Source organism: Amblyomma americanum, chromosome 2, assembly GCF_052857255.1.
Source record: "Amblyomma americanum isolate KBUSLIRL-KWMA chromosome 2, ASM5285725v1, whole genome shotgun sequence".
Taxonomy (NCBI): domain Eukaryota; kingdom Metazoa; phylum Arthropoda; class Arachnida; order Ixodida; family Ixodidae; genus Amblyomma; species Amblyomma americanum.
Window position 1 is genome coordinate 77,659,517 of NC_135498.1, and position 22,750 is coordinate 77,682,266.

General features: G+C 42.3%; 1 protein-coding gene across 2 annotated transcripts in view; it reads right to left on the minus strand.

The window, feature by feature from the left end:
• Window positions 1-1,077: 1,077 nt before the first annotated feature.
• LOC144121465 (death-associated protein kinase 1-like) overlaps window positions 1,078-22,750 on the minus strand; it is a 141,163-nt gene continuing 119,490 nt past the window's right edge. For both annotated transcript variants that reach the window (XM_077654678.1, XM_077654677.1), the window contains exons 13-19: window positions 22,019-22,226; window positions 19,587-19,870; window positions 16,974-17,162; window positions 14,431-14,613; window positions 10,737-10,943; window positions 6,733-6,905; window positions 1,078-4,250 (exon numbers count right to left, since the gene is read on the minus strand). In XM_077654678.1, coding sequence (XP_077510804.1) covers window positions 3,545-4,250; window positions 6,733-6,905; window positions 10,737-10,943; window positions 14,431-14,613; window positions 16,974-17,162; window positions 19,587-19,870; window positions 22,019-22,226 — 1,950 coding nt within the window. In that variant the 3' untranslated portion in view covers window positions 1,078-3,544. The remainder of the gene's footprint in view (window positions 4,251-6,732; window positions 6,906-10,736; window positions 10,944-14,430; window positions 14,614-16,973; window positions 17,163-19,586; window positions 19,871-22,018; window positions 22,227-22,750) is intronic.

The following is a 22,750-nucleotide window of genomic DNA, read 5'->3' on the forward strand; positions in this document are numbered from 1 at the left end:
AGTTAACTTATTTCACCAGGCTGATAGTAAACACAACTTAGCTATTTCTTAATGTCTGCCCACGGTTGCAGCACTGTGACCTAGAGCAAATCCTTTTAATGAAAAATACTTATTTACAAGTATTATACTAAGAGTCTTCGATGAAACATCCTATGTACAGGTACTACACGCTGTACGAATTCTGGTCACATTGTTTGGGTGCGGACCTAGGGCTTGTCTGAACAGCTCTTTTTCATACCATACAAAATATGTGTCACATAAGCAACATAAATAACAAAGTCCTTCAGGACGGTCCAGAGAAGCAGCGGCATCGAAGTCCCAGCTCTGAGATAGTGCACATCCTATGCATTAAATGATTTCGTGCAATCATGGGCAACACGTTTTTTTATTCATTCTTGTTAGTTTTTCTCTTTCTTACTAGTCGCATTGATAGCACTTGTGATTATATTGCTTCTATGTCTTCTGTGTCATTAATGGGAAGAAGAGAGCAATAAGGCAATGCAAATTTGATCTGAATATGTGCTTTGAAGAAAGATGTAATTTAGCTAGGGAAAGCAGGAAATCCACATAATTTGAAATAAAAGACGTCCGGGGCTACAGTTATGAACCCCATCTCCAGAAAGCATGCCACACGTTACCCTGGGGCGCTCGACATAAACGAAGCTGGCAGTGCCATTGACAATGTGACAATCTCAACATTTTGGCATTATGTTGGATGTGGAATATGCTTGAAGTGCTATATTACGTCTTGACTTGGAACAAGTGCATTTAGACAGTGATCATCTTCTCAGCCTACACTATTTTGGTTCACAGGCAACCACATACTCACCGAAGTTAGAAATATGATGCAGGTTCGTACAAAATATCCTTAATAACTGCCATTACTGCCCAAGAGCATTTCCTTTAGCTGTAGTGGTGACAAGATCCGCAAGCCAAAATGCGCACCGCCCTCCGTGGACACCTGTTGTAGTTCCTCAGCAGCCATGGGCAAGCTGAGCGATCACTGCAACTCACTGGTGCGAACGCACCCTGAGGAGGTCAAAGGGTGTTTTTTATTTCATCAGATCACACTCGCTGTTTCTGGAATGGCAGGTTTATTGTCACAAGCAAAAAAAGCAGCAACAAAAATCAACGGAATATGAGTAGTGCCAGCGACACACAGCGACTCTACTCAAAACTCATTGCACTGTTCCTGTATACAGGAAACCGACTGACCTAATGTCTGAGCGAAAAACGCTCATTTCATTTAGCACCATCGTCTGAACATAAATGTAACTGAAACATCTTGCTCTGCCTGGTCAAAAATGGCAATCACTCTATATAGTTGAATGTAATTAGTTGATCTTCTAACCTCAAAGCAGCATGAATGCTATTACTTCAAGCAAGAGCAGAGTCCCGATACGCATAAAAATATACCTACTACTAAAGGTGTCAAAAATGTTAGATATAGCGATGCACAAATTGAAAACATGCAGTATACCTGCAGAATGTCATTAGAGTAAATAAAGATTGACCTACTTGGCACATTTCAGAAACTTCATTGTAGTATTGATAAATGCTAAAGAGATTGCAAATATGGCGATCTTTCACTAGGATCTAAGTTGTCCAGGATCATAACACTCGCACATTTCCATGCAGCCATTCAACTAAAACCAGGATTGCAACAGAAAAGGGCACTGAACTTTCTCAGTAGGAATAACAGATATAGAAGCAACTTAAATGGGTGTTTTATAATAAGCATTGTCATAACTGAAAAACATTCAGATATTGCTATGCTATGTTGGTTGCGGTATAATGATCACATGCTCATATTTGATTAATGACTCTACAAAAGGTGACACATTGGTTCTAGCCATTGCTTATCTAAATTTTTGAAAACTAAAGCTTATGACAAGGCATAATAGATATAAAAAGCGCTATAAACACATCAAAGAGCACTGCAGACAGAAAAGAATAGAATAGGCCAGACAAAAACCAAGTTTCACAACAATCAAAACACATGTGCACTAAACATGGTAACCTCTTGAACACAGTTATTGCTAACAAAGCCTCATACAGACTGCGCTGCAAATCTGTCCTCCATTCCAAACTGGGCAAGTTCTAAAACTAAAGCACGGAGTGTACATATGACTTAAATGCAGGTCACATGATTTGTCTATAACTGTTTTTCTAACTTTCATGACATCTTCATTAGTTAGGTCAGAGTAAGTGAAAGGGTGATAAGAACTGGAATATGCACACAGCATAAGTTGCCACCTCAGCATTAGCTGTTTTGTTTCATTATACATACCTGCAATCAGTCCATATTGGCAAGTTGCACATGGAATGCTCTGAATACTTTCTATAAAACAAGTTAAGTAGCCACTGCATCTGACTTTGTAGAAAACGAACAAACATAGTGCCAGAGATAAGTCACTGACTATCAGTACTAATGTGTTTTGTTAGCACCTAGGGCAAGTGGTCCTGCACTTACACTTTAAAAGAACTCCACTACACTGATCAAGAAAGTAACTCTAACAAGGCCTATCAACAAGTTAACCAGTCTGCTTGCCAAGTCCTATTGCACTTCAGTATCTTACATCACAAAGCATGTCAAAGCTACTATGTACCATCCATATATGGTACATATCAAGGAAAGAATCAAATATTTCATAGCCTCTTCAAAGTTAAATTATTTCCAGTTTTAGACGGCATCACAAAATCCACAATGTTTCAGTTGCATTGTTTGCATTGTGTTAGCATGTTAGCCAGCTGATCGTCGCTCAAACCAAAAAGTTAACTTCATTCATTACACATATCACATTTATATACATATGTGCATACACTGCAACATTAGGGCAGCTACAATGACTGGCGTATTGCTGTAAACTGAGAAGGAAGCACAAAATACACTGGTTTATTATTTGCGGTGAAATATTTTTTTAATTGCAACAAGCAAGTCATATAAGTTGTGAATACAATTCTAGTCTTAATTGCTCTTTAAAGAAGCCTGCTTTACTTATATGCCAGCACTCTTGACTTTAATGAGGGATACAAGCGATCGAAGTGACTGATTTATGAAGTTGTGATTACTACATGAGAATAAAGCCCTGAAATATGATGAAAGTTAATTCACACAGGTAGCTAGGTTATTATGTGCAATCGGTCACTGCCACAGATATTGAGCAAGTGTAAAAAATAGTCCTGCATAACAATGCCTAAAAAAAGCTATGTAGCAGCTGAAGCTACCATTACATTAACCACTGCTGCGGCAGTTGTCAGGTTGGTCGCGCAAATTGCATTGGGTGTTTTGTTCCATACACCATTCAAGAGAGGACATAGCAACTGCTGGTACGTATGTACGAACAATCACTTTTAGTGAGCACATAAAATACATTCATCTGTCCTTCCTGCTTTTGATTTGTTCCATTTGCAAAAGTCATTTCAAATTTCTTCCACACCAACGTAACCGATGTCTAACTTGTCATTTATAAACAAAGCTTTCTAAGCTAGAGTGACAGCCACAGAAAAGCACGTTCCTTGCACGTGAAAACACAAGCAGGCACTAGCGCGAAATGTTCGAACTCGATGCCGCGGAAACAGCAGCCGCCATTCTCGCGTCATCATGCCGACTCGCCACTGGAGACGCAGGGGACGCCGGCGCTGCGACGGCCACCTTGACCAGAGGGGACGTGCCCAGCACAATGTCCGCCGCATCCCCCCTGCCCAATTCATCCAGCGCGCGCGCAAGATGCCCTATCGTGCTGTCCATCACTAGCGTCCACTCCCCGAGCACCCTGGCGATCGGGCTCTTGCCCGAGGTAGCCAGAACGCCGGACTCCTTGGACTCTGGGTCCAGCTCGGGCAGTCGCTCCGTCATTCCGAGCTGTACTGCGAGGAGGCACCAGTCCCGACCGAGCTTTTCGGGAGGATCCAGCGCGGCGCCCAGCCTCTGGCGCGTGAGCAGCGACAGCTGAGACGCGTGCGTGTCGGGTCCACAGACAAGCGAGGCGGCCGAGGCCACGTCTCGGCAGCAGAGCAGGTCGCACGCAGACTCTGGCATGCCCGTCTGCGGGTGGAGCACCTGGGCGTGCAGGCCTCCGTCGTTGAGCATGGCTCGCATGACCAGGCGCGCCGGGTAGCGTGCCGGCGAGGGCGCGTGGTGCCGCAGGTCGGCAGCGCTCAGCAGGTGCCGCTCGAACTGCGCACCCGGACAGATCTCACCCAGCACGTCGTCGACGACCATCAGCAGGTCCTCCAGAAAGTAGAAGCTGCGGAATCGCGGAACAGGCAAGTTGCAGGCGTGTTATAATTGCGTGAAACGCTTTTTGTTGTAGAGGGACTCTTTGGAACAGGGGGAACAAGGGAGGCGGTCCCTCGCTTCCCCCCCCCCCCCCTCAACATTTCTTCAGAAGCGAATGTGCCCCCCAGCCACCAAATGTTTGTTCTCAGATCTGATTTCTGACAAAACGCTTCAGTTCCGGGACGTCATAAATGTAATGCAGAGTGCGGCTGAGTGAGTTGGCTTTGGATGAAGCTTTTGATCGGAGTGATGTATGTCTATATGTCCCAAGAGAAGTCATTGACTCATTGTTGAGAAGTCATTGACTCATTGACTCATTGAAGTCATTGTTCATGACTCTTGTTCATGAGCACGACTAGCAGGTTTGAACAGGCTATGCGATCACTCCTCACGGTCGATCACTTTTCACGTGTACATAATTGTGCAGCTGCTGATTTTGCTTTCAAGTTTTATGTACATAAAGAAATGCACCTTTGAACAGTGCTAAATATGAAAAAAATAAACAAAACAAATTTGACTAACTTTAAATAGCATCAAATAAATAAATAACAAGAAAAGTCAAAGTCCTGTAACTCTCCACTAAAACAAAAATTCTGGAGTCCCTGTTGGACTAGGTTATATAAGAGCTGATTTGACCTTCAAGAAACAAATGAGCACTAGTGGAAGGTCCTGACTAAGCACTTTTGTTTTGCTTTTGCCCCAGCTTCCGTCACTGTGCTGAACACATTCAACTGGACTTGACATATAGCCACACACGTAATACTGATATTATAAATTAAGTGTGCACTTAATTTCTGCTTTAACAAACTCTACATAGTTTACTGATATGCATGCACAAAACAATGGTCAACAATGCTGCTGCATGTGCTGTATGCAGTTCACAAGGGTAGAAACTTGGGTGAGTTGGTAACTGTAATCCATGGTATGTGCGTGTAGTGCAAAACAGGACAAGGGACAAAGAAAGACGCGCACAACACAGGCACTAACTTCCAACTTTCTTTGTATGCAGTGTTCTAGTGCTCCTCCACTGCAACACAACACCCATTGATTTACTTCAACACATTGCTGTAATAACCAACTTCACCTTAACTAATATGGTTAGCCGACTTATGCTAATAAGCAAGTTATTCAAATACGTGTAAAATAGAATGCACCAATGTTAAGCTCAATGATAGAACACTGAAATATCGCACAGAAATTTGCTCAACTTCAGAATAATAAACTCGCTTATATCAGTAAAAAAATACATACACTGTGACTTTTCAATCTTATAGCAGCGTGAAGCTATACCCACGAAACACATAACTTCTATAAAACGCCTTCAAACAATTCCAAACATCTAGCAACGTCTAACTCTAGACTGAGACGTTTAAAAATATCTCAGCAATGGAGGTTTATTCACAAACATTTTAAAAACATACTGACAAAAGAGGTTTAATCACAAACGTTTTAAAAACTTCTCTAAATAATAGTAAATATACGTTTCCCAGCCAACATTTTAAAAATTTCTCTGACGAGAAATTTACTCAGGAACGTTTTAGCGAGGTTTTTTAACAGCAATTTGTTCCGAACGAATCTTTGCATGTATGTCCAAGTACTTGACACAAACAGTCGGTAGATGTGAACTAACGCCGCAGTGAACCTAAGTCCAATAATTTTTATGCATCTTTTATTTTGGTGATTAGTGATGATTGAGCTAGTCATGTACATGATTCAGCGCCAATTAACATAGGATAATTGCACACGGCCGTTAGGGCAGCAGGAATGTCCACGCAACGAACGTTGCAAACAGCATCCTTCTTCGAAGTCAATACACAATAAGAGTAATAAGAGCAATATAGAGTGCGCGTCGGATGTACCGTACGTAGTAGAGCGTGAGACAATTTCCATGACTATACTGATTTCAAGCTCCACGCACACTGCTGGCAGAAACTGATGAACTGCAATGAAACTATGGCACAGACTGATGAAGAAGGTTTTCTTGCCTCATTTGCATGTGTATTTATGCTGCAAAGAGCAGCTGCCTGCCCTTTGCAGTTCGAGCTATACTGCACATATCTGAGCAAACAAAATCTGCAGCTCTAAAAAGAGCATGAGCACTAAAATAATGAAATTCCACTGGTTGATTTTAGAGGGTTCTAAATATATAGCATACTGATATTGAGTCTATAGGCTTCATATAAGCAGCCATTTCCAAAAAATAAAAATGTCTAAATGTGTTCTTAACGAGTTCTTACAAACTTCGAGTCTTTTTTGGCGGAGCATTAGCAGGCGTATAACACCTCTTTTTGCCTCATTGTCTAGAGAACATCTGAAAATAGATTTTTTTCTAGACATTACTGTATACTTTTGTAGACGTTTGTTACACGTTGTGTAGTCCTTCTTGTGCTTCGTGAGTATGTGCCATTTAAGTACCTCATACGTATGCAATAGATAACAGAATTACTCACCAGCTCGATGATGACCCGCGTGGACCCCGCACTTTCACTTCTAATGCACTGTCATTGTCAACTAGGGTGAGCATTCCCTCCAGGGCTCCACTGCAGAACTTGCTGCCCCGCAGCCACTGGTACAGATTGCTATCAGAATCTGCATGCTCCATGGATGCCCGTCGAAGCTGGACCTGCGTACAGGCAACAAATGTTTCTGTGCGCATAAAAGGCAAACTCTGTTCTGTTTTTTATTCACACCTTGACACGATAATCACAATATACTTCTTGGTGCTCAATTTAATTAGTGCAATAAGCACCATATCAAATACTGAGTAAACATAAAACTGAAAGTGAAATTCCGCTATGCAACCTTGGCATCTCAGGTGGTATAGTGATACCATTACAGACGTGCATGTGCGACTATGAGGGAACTGCACCATGCAGCAGGGATGATAGAAGTGCAAAAGGAGAAAGAGAGAAATAGTTGATGTTGCGGAGGGCTCTGGAATAATTCTGACAACTTGCGGTTTTTTTTTACGTGCACCGAAAATGCACAGCACAGCTCCCCGTGCTCACTAGCCAAATGCCATAGCTACTGAGGCAAGATGGCATGTTTATTAGAAAAACTGGTGTTAGTGCATTTGAGGGACAAAACAAAAACTGCAAGAAATAGATTAGTTCCAAAAATGTCTGAGATGACCAAAAATAAACATGAAAATCCTGAACTAGGCAAATATAGGGGGGAACATGAATGACTGGATAACGTTTCCTTCTGGAAATTCCCCAAACTAAATGCACAGCACAAGCCAACAGGCAGCAAATTTAAAACTGATTTGAAGTCTTCGTAAAACTCCGCATGCGTACCATGTGACTGCACGAACAAGTAGTATAAGTATGCTTTAATACCACGCATGAACTTTAAAAACCAGGAAATGGAAAATCTCAAACATCTTAGAATTTGCACTTGCAATTGAAAAAAAATGTCAAACAAATTACGCATTCATTTCATAACCTAAAACCTTTCACATAAGCTTTCATGTCCAACTTAATGTAGCACTGCAAAATGGGACCCTGATTTGAATCGGTGCTGGTAATTTTGAATGCACAGATTGAAGAGACTATTTCTCATTAAAGAAGAAACGGGCCAATCCCACACGTGAGTTTCCTGCAGCTGACATACAAAGGCCACCCCCACTGCAAAAATGTCTTGGAACATATTCAAATGGTAAGCAACTGAACATGCTCCTAAACCTGAGCTTTTTTTTTTCTTACAGTCATAGGAAACTTCATTTTTACTGGTTGTCTAAAATATTACACTGAAACAGTTAAGAGATGGTTCCGGCCGGTATCCTCTTGTTTTTTCTCTGCTTCTGCATGAAGAAAATTCAACAATTTAAATCGTCAAGCTAGCTCCGCACTGTGCTATATACTGATTCACAGAAAAATATGATTTTACTAATTTATCTATAAGGTGCAAGCAGCTGTACAAATATGAACGTTATATGGGTAGCTATGTGGGCAAGTTGGTTGCTCATGACGACCAATGTAACACTTGTAAGGACAAAACGAGAGCTACATTTGTCATCACGAACATTATGCACTTCCAAGAAGTGCCCTGTACTCAAAATGCAAAACCGGCCATAGTGTTCATGTGTGTGAACTCAGATCCATTAAAGTAGAGCAAAAATGTTACTAATTACTGAACGAAATTTCTGGCCTGCAACTAAAGTTATTCTATACATAAGCTGTCAGGCATAGTAAACAGAATATCAGAAGGTATCTTAAGCCTTATTCAGCAAATACCCTAAGTTAGCAAAGAACTTCGGTGCAGTAGTGCATACTTCTTGTTTACTGTATAGGCAAAAAGCACTCACTCACAGTGCACAATACCTTCATAGTTCGTTAACAAAAAAAAACTTTCACCAGATGCTTCATATTGCACTCATTTTGCCGCATGTTGTTTTGAGCATGAAGAGTCAGGCACCTTCCATTAGCTGGACTACACTGCATATTTTTAATTGTAGCCATAGGTCAATGTTTCAAGTCCCACGTATAATATTACACACAAATCTGCCTTTTTGGTGCCTTCCAGCAAGTCCTCTGCTACTGCATCATAACCTCTATGAGAAGTAGAGGGATATGAAAGTGGTCACTAGGTGACTTACAATTGAAACGTGAATTTCAGAAGCAGTGGTCCTTAAAATGCTGAGGTCACCTTGTGGCGTGCTGACTGTCAGTTTGGTAATTTTGGCTGATCACAGCTAACACTCACCTGTTCTGCATTTTCATAGGTTGTTGCAAAGGAAGGCTGCCCCCTTCAATTGAGCGTCACTTTATACTGCAGCCACCCTGAAGCCAGCAGTACACAAATTTAATCTCTGTTTCACTTGTGCAATTGTCCCTGCCAAGAGTGGTGCTAATGAGTAATGACTTCCTAACTGAAATCTACTCCACCTAGGGGGTTTCCCCTAAATACCCTGGATTGTCCCTAAAAAGGTTTACAAATCACTTCAACAGTTTTCAACAATAATCGTCCAATTCAGAAGCAGAATTTGGTGTAACTGTGCTGAAAAAAGTTGCTCGGCCCATCTGAATATAACGTGAATGCTGCACTGCCCCCTTCACCAATAGTGTCTGATAACACAAAGAGCAACTTCATCTAATTTTTGTCCTTGGTAAAATTCAATTTTTTGGCCTTTTGTGGCTCTGTTGACATTCTTTTAACAGCAAAAGGCTGTCATTACCAATTAGCCTGCAGGCTAATTCAAGCTTAAAACACTGATGATGACGTCCAGAGAAATATGCACTCAGTTACCACCAGCTGAAACTGAATGGCAGTGTGGTCCAGCCTCAGAAATCCACACACAAAAAGAAGCATTTGTGTCACCGCAGTTTGATTGCGAAAACCGCCTATATGGAAATGATTATATACTTATGTACAATTTTCTGGTCCATTCTAGCTTGTGAAAGTTCCAGTTCCAGTTAAAGTAGCCCTTTTGTCCCATAAAATGTGGTAACCAATTGATATAGGCCAAGTCCAATTTGCCCTTGGGTCCTTTTATGACGAAAAAGGTTACAGATGGGTCCCTTCTGAAGGATGGCCAATTTAGGTGCAAGATGAGCCACAGGTTTTCAAAATATTATAGCCTGTTAGATAGTTTTCAAGCGGAGCATGTACATTGATTGCTGCCATAATAAATCAATAAATCATCATCTGCTGCATTAAGTCAGCTGCCAAATGGAAGCCTGTCCTCTTCCCTGCTTTTCTAAATGAGCCTCCTACATTTCCTTTCTACAAATATTGTAGCGATAGCTACATTACGGTAGCATTCCGAGCCTTCGGCGTGGCGGCGCCGCAACCCTGTGGCTGCGCCGCCAAGCCGTCACGTGGTTGTTCACGTGATGCGGAGCAGCTGCCGGTGGCGCGGCGCCGTGGCTGATCACATGATTCGTCACATGGTTGGTCACGTGACCAAGTTCCACTCGGCCAGCTGTAGCTATCGCGTCACTCCAGGTTTAACCAGAGCTAAACCACCAACAATTTTTTGACATTCATTCATTTCTCATCATTTATTTCTTGTCTCTCAGTACTAGCTAGCTATGTATATTGTCATTCACACAGAGTTGATTCTTGATAATTTGAGCTCCAAGAGCACCAAAAATTTGTTTGAGCTGCGTGAAGTTCTAATTAAGGGAAGCCATTTTAATACAGGCGACGTCGACAGGACGAAAGTGGCAGTTCGAATAATACATAAATTTGATTGAATTAAGCGACTTTGTATGAACTAGTACACAATATTATGGGGAACTATTAATGAACTGATGCATTCATGGAGTATAAAGCCAATAGCATGAGACATTAAACCAGCTCATACGTGAGTTCACATCATAATTCTCCAGTACACACAATTTTACTGTCATCCAGCAGCTCAGTACTGACATGTAGCAATATATATATATATATATGTGTGTGTGTGTGTGTGTGTGTGCATGACTAAAAAATTCCAAATGTTAATTGTTACCTGTATTCTAGAGAAGATTGTGGCCAGGATGTGAGGGAAGTCATCAAAGGGCAGGACGTGGACCCCACAGTAAACGCCTTGGGTGTAGCCAGGATCTGAAGGGTCCCAGAGGCATGCCAATGTCTCGAGCAGGTTGAAGCACGGGAATTCGTACTCCACATCGCCCTCATAGTCGCACTTGGTGCACATCTTGAGATTTTCCAGTACCTGAACAGCAGTAACAAGCAAGCTCACATTGCCATACCATAAACACAAGCAACTAGATGAAAAAAATCGGCACTATAGCTCTAGCAATGTTACAAGATTCAGAAAAAGCTGGAGGTATCAGAGCAGCAAGGTGTGTTACCACTGTCTTTCCCATCGCATCTTAATGAAAAAACAATACCCATTATATGGGTAGTAACCAAACTTCACTCTCCAACATGAACCACAACTAGCTTCTACATTTATCTGGCACACTCTCCAGCCTCCATTTTCAATATGTGGCACCTCTCTCAACATATACTGGGCTTGCTCATCACTGCCTAGAACATGGAGATCCCCCCAGCACGGCCTCCCCTTCCAGGTGCCTTTATTGCTACTGTGAATCTTGAGAATATCAAATGGACAGGGCCCAGCCAGCACGATCATGCCAGTACATACTGCTGTCACGAGCATACAAGTGCCCCATCATATCAAGCGAGGCAATCTCATGTGCATGCCTTCTCTCGCAAGTGCACGTGATGCGGATATCGCCACGACCAAGATCTCGCATTCTGAGCCACTGGCAGCCGTTGCTGTAAAACTGCTTGTGAGGAAACAAATATAACTGCGTCTTATGCCACACAAAGATGCGAGTACAAAATATGAACCCTTTGCAGTTCCACACTTTTACATCATGCGTAATGAGGAAAGCGCCTGCAATTCACCCAAGGAAAAGCTTGTCAGGCAGTGCCTGACCGCATACTGGAACGGCCGTGTTGCATTGTCGGGAGGAGCTCCCTTAGGAATTGCAAAGGGACAAAAATAGGCAGGAGCAACAGACACCTGCCTCAACGAAAATTCTCTGTTTACAAAGAGAGAAGCAGTAAGTCTCCAGTAAAAGAAAGTGTTACACCTGCTCACCCTTACAGTAAACAACGAGTGCCTAATCAGTGCCACGCATGACTACCACTGCCACTGAAATGCCATGGACCAAATGCAGATAGCAGCAGCCGGCTACGGATGATTGTGAGGGAAAGTATAATCTGCGTCACGGTCTGCTCACAAGGCCGCTCCGCGCCTGCGCGCCTTTCCTCCTCCAGCTCCACTACTGGTTGAAAACAGACTGTCAGATCCTGCTACACATGCACAGTTCATGTTAGTGACAAGCGCATACAACAGATGGCAGCAGCTTTCAAGCACACATTTTTTTACTTTGGGCACAGTTGGAGCCTGTGGAACCGGATCATGCCCATGTCTCCCACGCACGTTTGTTTTCAAACAGTAGCAGAAAAATTTTCGCCACCCCCAGAGGGTGCCACATCTTGTGAAAAAGGCAGATTCAGTAGGCTAGTTTGGCCTTCGCTGGAAAGTGGGGTCTAGTGTAGAGTGACCGTGCCAACAAGACAGTAGCGCTGTACAGGTCCCTTCAATATGAAGGGGAGCAACCAATTTACACAAAAATGATGATTTATTTTCGTTTATTTTCTACTAAAGTTGGAAATGACTTTTGGATATCATATACCAGGAGGATAACTAGTAAGAAAACACAAAAAATTATGAAGTAATCAATAAACGATTGCTCAAACAATGGTTCCCATTCATTTTGCTGTCTATGTTCATACTCTGGATCTGGGCATGCAGATAGCATTGGCAACAGCACCTGCAGGTTTTGTGTAAAGTTAATGTCACTTCAGATGTGAACTTCCTGGACCTCAGCACCCATCCAGCCAACACTGCATGCTTCACACACAGTTTTAAAAAGAAAAGCCTTCTTGGCGACAGAATGTTCACTGGGAAAAACACCCCGGCTAATTGACAGTAAAAGAATAGACATTAAAGGTTGCTTCAATGAAGCCAGGTACTTTTTCGTACTCTCTTTGAAAAAGGAGAGGCAGTAATAGCACAGTCCATCAATGCATATCTCTCATATGATGATCCCTAGCTACGAATTTAACATGCTTCAACAGGAATAAACACAATCCAAATGAAGAAACAAGTTCAGACAATAAAAGCATAGCCATGTAAGAATCGGAGAAATGCAGAATCATGATGTATATTTAGTACTGTCCTGTATGGTTATTTTCCAGATAAAAGAAACCGCTCATTAAAGGTGACACAAAAAAAAACAGTAAAATATAATTTGCTTAATTTTTTAGTCAGGCTCCTGAATGTTTCGAAGCACAAGTATAAAAGGGGTAGTTTCAGAAAATAAACACACTTCTGGGTTGATAGAAATTATACATTCCAGGCTCCATGCACTATTTTTTACATCCTTTTCAAAACACATCAGCTATAGGTATATTCATAGCAAAGGGTAAAGCATTTTGGGGCCAATTTTAGCCCCAATTTTAGGGCAATGGCTTTCAGAGACATCATTTTCAGAGCATGCTGACTGCCTTATGCATCGATGTGCAATCTCACACTTCGCAGTACACTGTTCATCGACCTTGCTGACAACAACAGCCTCACGGTTATTGTTGCTACGTGATAGGCTATGAGAAGAGTTTTTACATTACTCTTAAAGCAGAAACTGTACTTTGGCAGATTTAGTTGAGAACACTAGATGCAATGGAACTGAGAAAACATTCTTGCAGTAGAACTGAAATATTCTTCTTGAACATTCTTGGAAGAACGGTAACATCATCATAATCTATAAGAAAGAGTAAGACAAGGGCTTGAAAGATTACAGACTGAGCAGCTTACTGTCCGTTACCTACAAGGTATTTACTAAGGAACAGAATCAACCAAATGACCAAGCAGGTTTCTAAAAGACTACTCGACAATAGACCATATTCACACTTTCAATCAGGTCATAGAAAAATGTGCAGAATATAACCAACCCTTAGCCTTCACAGCTAATGAGAAGGCATTTGACTCCGTCGAAACTTCAGAATAGTCATTGCAGGCATTGTGGAATCAGGGTGCAGAAGAGTCATAGGTAAAAGTACTGAACGATATCTATAACGGCTGCACAGCCACTATAGTTCTACATAAAGACAGCAATAAAATTCCAAAGGAAGGGTGTCGGGCAGGGAGACACGATATCTCTCCCAAGTTATTTGCCGCCTGTTTATAAGAGGTATGTGGGCGGATGAGATTAAGGAGTTTGCCGGGATAAGGTGGCCGTGGGTGGCACAGGACAGGGAATATATGGGAGAGGCCTTTGTGCCGCAGTGGGTGCGGTCAGGCTGACGATGCTGATGAGAGCGATACATGAGCAATTAGAAATCGCCTTAATGGTGAGGCACAAGATAAAGAAAGAACAAAAAGGGGCGTGATATTCTTTTCTATCTTGTTTCATTCGTTTATCTGAGTGATTCAAGTGATATCTCACTTTTCAGATAATTCTTGCTCACAACTTTGACTTTTATCGTCTGTTGCCAGGATATTTGTGGACTTTTTCATCAAATTTATTACTAGCTGTTGGCTGCATAAGACTTGCATTTTAAGACCCACTGAGTAAATGTTTTGAAAAGAACAAATGAAAAAAAAAAAAGACAAGGTAACAAACCTGCAAGAGGTCTATGGCATCTGTGTCGGGAAAAGCAAACTGGAAGTCTTCCACTGTGTAGCACCCTGTTACACGCGCTTTTCCTAGGTGCTCTTGGGAGAGCAGCTCACCGATGACAGAACTGCAGAGCCACTTGGGATTAAGCACCACTGTGTCCTCCGTCTCAGATTTTGTGTACAGCACCTGCAATCAAGAAATGCACCTGTGTATAACAAGGTCAAGCTGATACGAACCCGCAAGAGACTACAACCTGATTATCACCATTGTCGTCATCATAGGCACTGCTCAAAGCAAACCCACGTGTTTAAATATATATTTACTCCTGAAGTAGAATTCTTAGTTGGACACAATGTGAATGAGACAGGGGAAAAGTAGGCTAGTTGCGTTTTGAGTCAGGATTTCGCCAGGTGCAACTCATTAGCAAATAGCATGGAATACCATTGAGGGAGAATGTGAAATATATGAGCCGCAGGAAAATTAGCTATCAGTAGCTCCTTGCAAATGCGTGGTTAATGCTTTAATAATGTTGGCACAATTCATCAAAAAGTGCAAATTTCCACAGAGTTCTGGCGACAACGAAACTAAAAACACTGAATATACAGTCAAACGCCTTTATAACAAAGCGCTCAAGACCTACAAAATCCTTTGTTATACAGGTCATTTTGTTGTAGAGGTCGCGCAACTTATCGCACGCAATAAAGCAAGCTGAGCACATCCAGCAAAACAAAACCTTTTGAAAGAAGTTGCTGATTTTCTTCTGGACACTTAGTCCAATGAAACATACAACTGCAGCCGACCTTATCACATCAAGATTCACAGCATTCTGTATGGCAAAACGCGGGAGCGATGCTAGGTACAGCTGCAGGGCATCGAATGCCGCAACTCCTTGTCTTGATGTCAAAATTCTCGTTTCGCCCACAAGCGGCATCAGCTTTTCCGTACTTGTAGCGTTACAATAAAATAGCACCGTCAATTGTCGCTTTGACTCCTTGCCACCTTTGCAAAACTACCTGCCTTCTTGCAGAGTGTCTTCTAAGGAATTGGCTCATAACAAAAGGCAGTTTCGTCAGTGTTAACTATATCTTCAGGTCTGTGCTCCTGCCGCACCTTGAGCAGCTCCGGCTCAAGCCAGTTGTCAGCAAGATTGTGCGGTGTGTCGGCTTTTTCTCTTGTTAGGGTTTTGAAGGCGATGCTATCTCATTGTTTGAAACTCTTCAGCCATCCGCTAGTTGCCGCGAATGTCTCCTCAACACGAAACACACAAGCAAACTCCTTGGCTTTCTTTCAGAACAACTTAATTTTTGGACAGCTGTATCAAGATCATGCAAAGTTGTGCTCAAATCCACTTCCGTGACGGGTCTGACCCATGTTGTGCCACTTGCGCTTGTATTGTGTTCTTTTTCCTTCAGGCACGTTGGCAGCATCAATGGACTGGTCCGATACTCATTTGCAATATCTTTCTTCTTGCAACTACTCATGATAGCACTGACAACCTGCAACTTTTTGTCATGGAAAAACTGTCGGCACTCGATGTTCTCTGTACTGCTTACATTCATCATCGCAATCCTGAGACACTGCCGCAAATGCTGCTCCAAACATGCCAAGAAACAAAGAGAAAAGTGCCTGAATGATGTGCGCTCAGTTCAGTTAGCCAGCATGCAAATGCATGCACACGAACACATATAGTGTTATTCAGTGCAGGTAGAAAAGAAGTGCCAGCAAGCACTCGCTAAAGGTTACATTTTGTGCAAACTGGCCTGCTGCAGCCACTGGCTTTGTCGGCATGTTTGTGCTTGTTGTTCAGAGTTTGCCTTTGTTCCACAGTGCGGAAGTCGTTGTGCCTAGGTTTGCGTTTTCCCCGGCAGGAAACATTGGCGCCATCCGTCAGAATGTTGCGTTGGTGTGGCGGTTACCGTGAGTACTGCAGAAATTCAGATTCTCCCGTGTAGTTTTTGCTGGTGTTGACTGGCACTTCCTATGCGCAACACACCTCACTGGTAGCTGCAAAGGGCAATCGTGGCGCCACTATGTGCATTCATTGTTAAGCAACAAGTCAGCTATCGGAGATGCCTGAATTCTTCATTGCACAAGCAGATTCATTATAGTGGTCTTCCCTGTAGAGGCGGTCACAATACATATGAAAGATAGGAATTTGGCTGGGACATACGAAATCCTCCTTCGTACAGGTCATTTCGCTGTAGAGGTGTTCAACTATACAAATAAAGCACGATGAGAAAGAGATGTCCAACATAATAGAAGTCATTTGCATGGATCTCAAATAGTGATGCAATAAATAAATTCTGTAGCTCAACATGAGAAAGACAGAAGAAATGTAAAAACACAAGTACATGAACTATGCATGTTTGGTCACAGATAGAGGCTGAAATAAAGGCAACTGCATTACATTCTGGGTATGCATGAGGAAAGCACAAGGATCACGTGTGCTTTCAGAATGTGAATGAGATTGCGAATCTAGTAACCTTTAACCTGACATTTACAGTTTTGAAGGTGTGAAAGAGGTACAAAAAAAAATTCCGGCTCACCTCTCCCATGAGCTGCAGTTGGTGGATCAGCTCACGCATGTGCTCTTCACCAGCCAAAGGATTCACCTGAATGTGCACCATGTCCATGAACTGGCGCCATGTGAGCACTGGGAATGATGGTGATGATTTCCTCCAGTTTGGAAGGTGCCCAACCATTGAATCTAGGAATCCAGTGCTTTTTGGAAGGCTCTAAAGGAGGGAAAAATTTCAATTCAACCTCAGGCTATTCTTTTGGGCGCAGCATTTGCACATAGTGTGAACAGTGAGTGAAGAATATGTGTCATTAAACGTGTCTACAGGCACCAAATTTTGATTGTATGTTCATTCTTTGCAACGATACGCAAGACTCAGCAAACATAAATCGCTACGCGAGATTCACCACAGCTGGTAAATTATTAATACTAACTGAATTTGTTCTCGCACGCTACTTCGGTTGCAGTTCCAATGGCCATTTGGTGGCTGTCACTTGTAAGTGGACTCAAGGTCACGCGGAGCATATACGAAAAGTACAAAGTGGAATGTTATAGCTGCCTGTATATTCATTCTCATTCTGGCTCTTGGGGCCAGCTACTGTAAGGGCTGGAGTGAATTAAAATGATTTGAAATTTTATTATGCCTCACAAGACCTGAAGTCTACCTACATGTCATAGCCACCACTCAGCTATTGAAACCTGAATCAAAACAGATTGAGAGAAGAAATTCAATCATAAATCATTCACCAGGAAGATGAATTCAATGTGGTGATCCATGTATACTAATGTCTTATGCACTCTTCCAATGAAAACACACGACCAAGAATTTAGTGCTCACACTGTTTTAAAAGTCAAAGGTAATAAAGGTGCATGTAAAAAGATACATACAAGGTAAATATGAAGAGGCAAGCTGGGTTTTTAATGTATGCAGTACTGCATTAATGAATGGGTATTGATATTTTTTTCTTTGAGCCAGGTGTAGTGCTTTTATGCCTTGGTGCAGTCCACCAACTTTTGAAGGGCGCCAGATAACTTGGAAAAAAATTGGGAAATTGGTTTTTGAGGAAAGGAAATGGTGTAGTAATTGTCTCATATCTCCACTTGAACCCCCACACTGTAAGGGAAGGGAGGAAGGTGGGAGTGAAATAAGAAAGAGAAGAAGAGGTGCCACAGTGGAGGGCTCCGGATATATTCCACTGTGCACAGCACAGGGACACCTTTACATTTTGCCTTCATCCTGGCTGCTGCGGCTAGGTTCGAACCTGGGAACCCGGGAACTCCGGCCCTAACCACTAAGCCACTGCGGCAAGTGCCACTTAGCTCCATGGACTCATTTCCTATATACACATGAGGTAAAAGGCATAGATTCACAGCCTCCCAAAAAGTAACCACTCTGAAACAAACTGTTGGGCAAAACTTGCTGCACAGAATTAAGGAAAAAAATAGTAAATTGTTGGAAAGGACACACCTGCTTTTCTTTAACTCAGCAATTAATGAAAAACTCAATGTCCCAGGAACAGGTGGGGAACATAGCAGTGATTTGGGTGGTCCCAAAGTACGCACAAAACAAATGCTGTGCATAATGCCCAAGGGTTCTGCTGGAATTCACTTTAAGAACCACTGCACTAAGTTTCAGTATGCAGCAAATGCCCAAGAAAGTGACATGCCAAAAGCAAGCCCTGCGAGGAATACGTCACAATAACCAACATTTCATTTTGCACAAAGCTGTGCTGCACAGTCACTGTGATTTAATGTGCTAATACAGCCCAGTGCTGCCTCCTTGTTAATTTAAGCAGTACAAATGTTTCTCTCGATCAGCCTGGCATAAGTGTATGTACAAGATGCCATTAAAGTGTGAAAATCACATCAGTCACTAGCTTGTTTATATATGTGCCCATCAGTCAGATCCAAGTGTTTGTCTTTTTTCGATATTCAGGGCCGTGCACCAACCAATTTCTGCACCAAGCACATTTCTATCTCAGTAGCTAAAGCTATTCCACAACATAATTTGGTTTTTGGCGATGTGGTAGTGCATTAACTGCAACAGAAATTTGGCGCATAAACAGAGAATTGTCTTTTATAATGCTGACTTTAGAAACCACTGTACGGGTGAACAAATACCACTTCTCAGTTTGTTTGATAGACTGTATCAAGACCTCATTCACACCAATATATGACATAAAAAAGTATAGCATGAAATGAGTTTTTTGAACAGAATGCAGCATGTTTATGTTTGAAGCAAAGCAAGCTAAAGAGTTTTCTCTATGTATGGTTAGCAGCCCTGAACGGTTGCACATAGACAAAAAACGACCTGAAAAATGCTTAAGGCACATTCCACTGAATTTTGACAGCTAATCAGCAATAGTGCTAGGTATGATGTTAAAAAGTGACTGCATGAATACTATGGATTAAAAGAAGCATGCGCACTTATCCACAAAATGTGCTTTGAGTAAACATAGACAAAATACACATTTAATAATTAAGTCTGCTGGCTATAAGTGCTCAGGAAACACTTTTTGCAGGGGATTTTCAAAGTAACGTTAAAGCAACTTGATATACGTCTCACGCTTTCATAGTTTCCAAACATTTCAATGGCAGCTGTAAATATTGATGCAGTCACTGCATTTTAAGAGATATTCACCTGAACAATCTTTGCTCTGTTGTTAGACATGTACTGCTTGAGAGACTTCATGCTCTGTGACCCCACAACATGGGCATCCATGACAAATACAGTCTCGTGCAGGTCGAACACGTGCTGGAACCGCTCCTTGGCAGCTGCCAGGATAATTCTGGCTTCCACTTCAGCATTGTTCTGCTGCTGCTGTGCATCGCAGTTCTGGTTCCTATTGGTGTTGCTTGCGCAGACATCGGCATGTGTGGCAACCAATGCCACTCTCAGAGCGGAGGCACTTTTACCTCCCATCCCTAAAGACGAAAAAAACAAACAAGAAATTCAATAAGAAGCACGCTTTTCTCATCTTTCCTGTAGCAACAAAAGTGACTGAAAAAAATTGGAGGGAAGCTTCGCTTCAAGGGTATGATACGATAGTGTAATGAGTTAATTGCCATTATGCAGAAGGTCATTCTCTACATTCACAGATCTCTGGGAGTCCTCATACCCCTCCTGGCACAGTGGTGGTGTGTGTTTAAGCGATGCGCCACTGCCCTGCAATCAGGCGCTCCCAGCTGTGGACCTTGTGGAGCCCAGGTGGCTCTTCTCCAGTGACCAAACATTAATTTAGCTGCCACCTACCATGATGGACAGTTTGCTCAATATCCGGTGGACAGGTTGTGATGATGCTGTAAGGCCACATGACCTAGGTGGCCCACCTGCCTCTTAGGTTGCTCTCTGGGGACCACCTGCCTGAGCCATTCCCGTGATTTTTCGCTCACAATGCCAATGCTCACGTCAACACCAACACTGGATTTTGTGATGAAGGGGGCCTTTAACGTTATAGCATTTAAAATATCACCCTATATGAAAATATTTGTATCATATAGAAGCAATGCTATGAGTACACCTTTGCTTGAAAGTCTTTAGAGGTTTGCTGTCTAGCTGCATAGTGCAACAGCACTTATGGCACCATTAAAGACCAAAATGTCTTGAAAAGTGAGGTCAAGGGTTCTCCTTGCCACACAGAGATTAAGAGCCTCAGGGGCACCATAAGTGCTCCAGTACACTGCTGAAATGCAAGCCAAATCTTAGAACTTTTGACCAAGTCAGTATACTAATTACTTTATCTTCGAGCTGCATGTGTGAGCATGCACTGTTAGAATAAGCATACGGTGCATTCATTTCCACACTAGAATACCATGCTAGAGAAGATGTGCAAATGCTAAAATACAAAACAGAAAACACTAAGTGATAGGATTTTTTCAAACCTTACAAATGTAATGGCAGAGTGCTAGTGCAAGTACTTATTTACCAATGACATGCGGCATCTATGCATGGTAAGAATTTTTTTTTTCCAGATTATTTCACAATTATCTGTATCGACCATGAAAATAGAGATAAGATGAATAGGTGTTAAACTGAAACATTAAAAGATTTGATCGTTTTTATGTATGATGGCTTTGTAATTATCAACAAATATACACATAAAATCAGATAACCAAGTGCAAAGCGATAAAACACATCTATTCCTTGCCCAATTCTACTTAGAGTGTGGAATTCTTTTTGTAAAATGACACACAAATAGAAATGTCAACTTTTGCATTTGCGAGCTAATTTTTGTACCTAGTGCACTGTACAACGGGATACTAAAGTTCTATCGATGCATGCACACTCAGTAGCATGCAAACTACCAAAAGTTTAGAAAAGATGGGGAAGCACTCTTTAGTGAAGGCTGGATAAAAAATTTTCCAGAAGATTTAACACATAAAGCAAGGTTACAAATTCTATTATGCATATGTGTCCATTTCATCTTCTTGATTTCAGTTAAGATATCATTAATTAACTCATATTTGTTCCCCAACCCCCTCTGCTCTCTTAATGTTAAGAGACAGAAGGAGAGTAGGGCAAGGTAAGGAACAAATGCAAGTTAATGAAATCTTAACAGCAACAAAGAGGAAATGTACAACCTCTTAGATTTTTAATCATACTGCACGACCACCATTCGTGCCGAATAATAGCCAAATCTTTCCACAAGTGAACCAAGTCCTCTCTCGTGCGAGCGTTCTCTGCTAGGCTGTTCCCTAAAGCGCTCACATTGACAATCGCTGACACTGACAGCCATACAATATTAAAAATCTGGGAGGCTGTACATGGGCAGGACATGTAATGCAGAAGATAGTGCATAGCTAACGGTCCGTACAGGGTAACAGTACTGATTTTCCATACAGGGTAACAGTATTGGACCAGCACGGGGTCCACGAAAGGTTACCAGATGAGACCAGGAGGTTTGTGGGGATCAGCGTAGTGCAGCTGTTGCAAGACAATGTTAAATGGGGATCAATGGGAGAGGCATCTGCCCTGCAGTAATTGTGGCAGCGGGCTGCTGCTGATAATGGTGATCAACTGGGGTTTGAATGAATTCAAGGTGAATTCTTTCAGTCGTGGCAAGCAGCACTTACCCAGGGGCTCCACAGGTGGTGCCCTCGCCTGCAGGTAAGCCAGCCAAAAGCAAACCTGTCTGATCTGCGTCTGCACAGGGTCGGCAAGGCTGAACACAACCAGGTGAAGGCAGTGGGAGTTGCCCACAAAGTGGTCGTACAGCATGAGGTACGGCTCATGGCCTGAGAACTCCCATATGCTCAGGTCACCCACTCCAGACACTGTCACCTGCACAGATTATAAGGAATAAGCTGTGCAGCAGATTTAGATCCAGTACCAAATGGCCATTGTTTTGTAGTAGACACTTGTATGCTGTTTGCAGCAGCAAGGACAGAAAAATTTTTGCTTGGAAAAAAATAAAGCATGGTGATATCACAGCGGAAATCATGCTGAAGAAATGCACCTGGGTGGGACATGCAATGCAGCAAGGAGATAGCCAATGGTGCCTCAGAATAGCAAAGTTGACTCGAATTTTAAAAAAAGAAAACACAGTTTTGGGCAACCTTAACTCAGCTAGGGAGATGAGATCAGGAAGTGTGCCGGGATTAGGTGGCCAAAGCTGGTACAAAGGGTGTAACTGGAGGCTATTTGGAGAGGCCTTTGTCCTGCAATGGTACGATTAGCCAATTATGATAATGTTGAAAATGACAACGATGATGATAGATAACATATTGCTGGACTAGACAAACTGTTCTAAAGGCCGGTTCACATGCAAGCGACTAAGCAATTGAGTGGTGCGCCGCAGCGAAAAA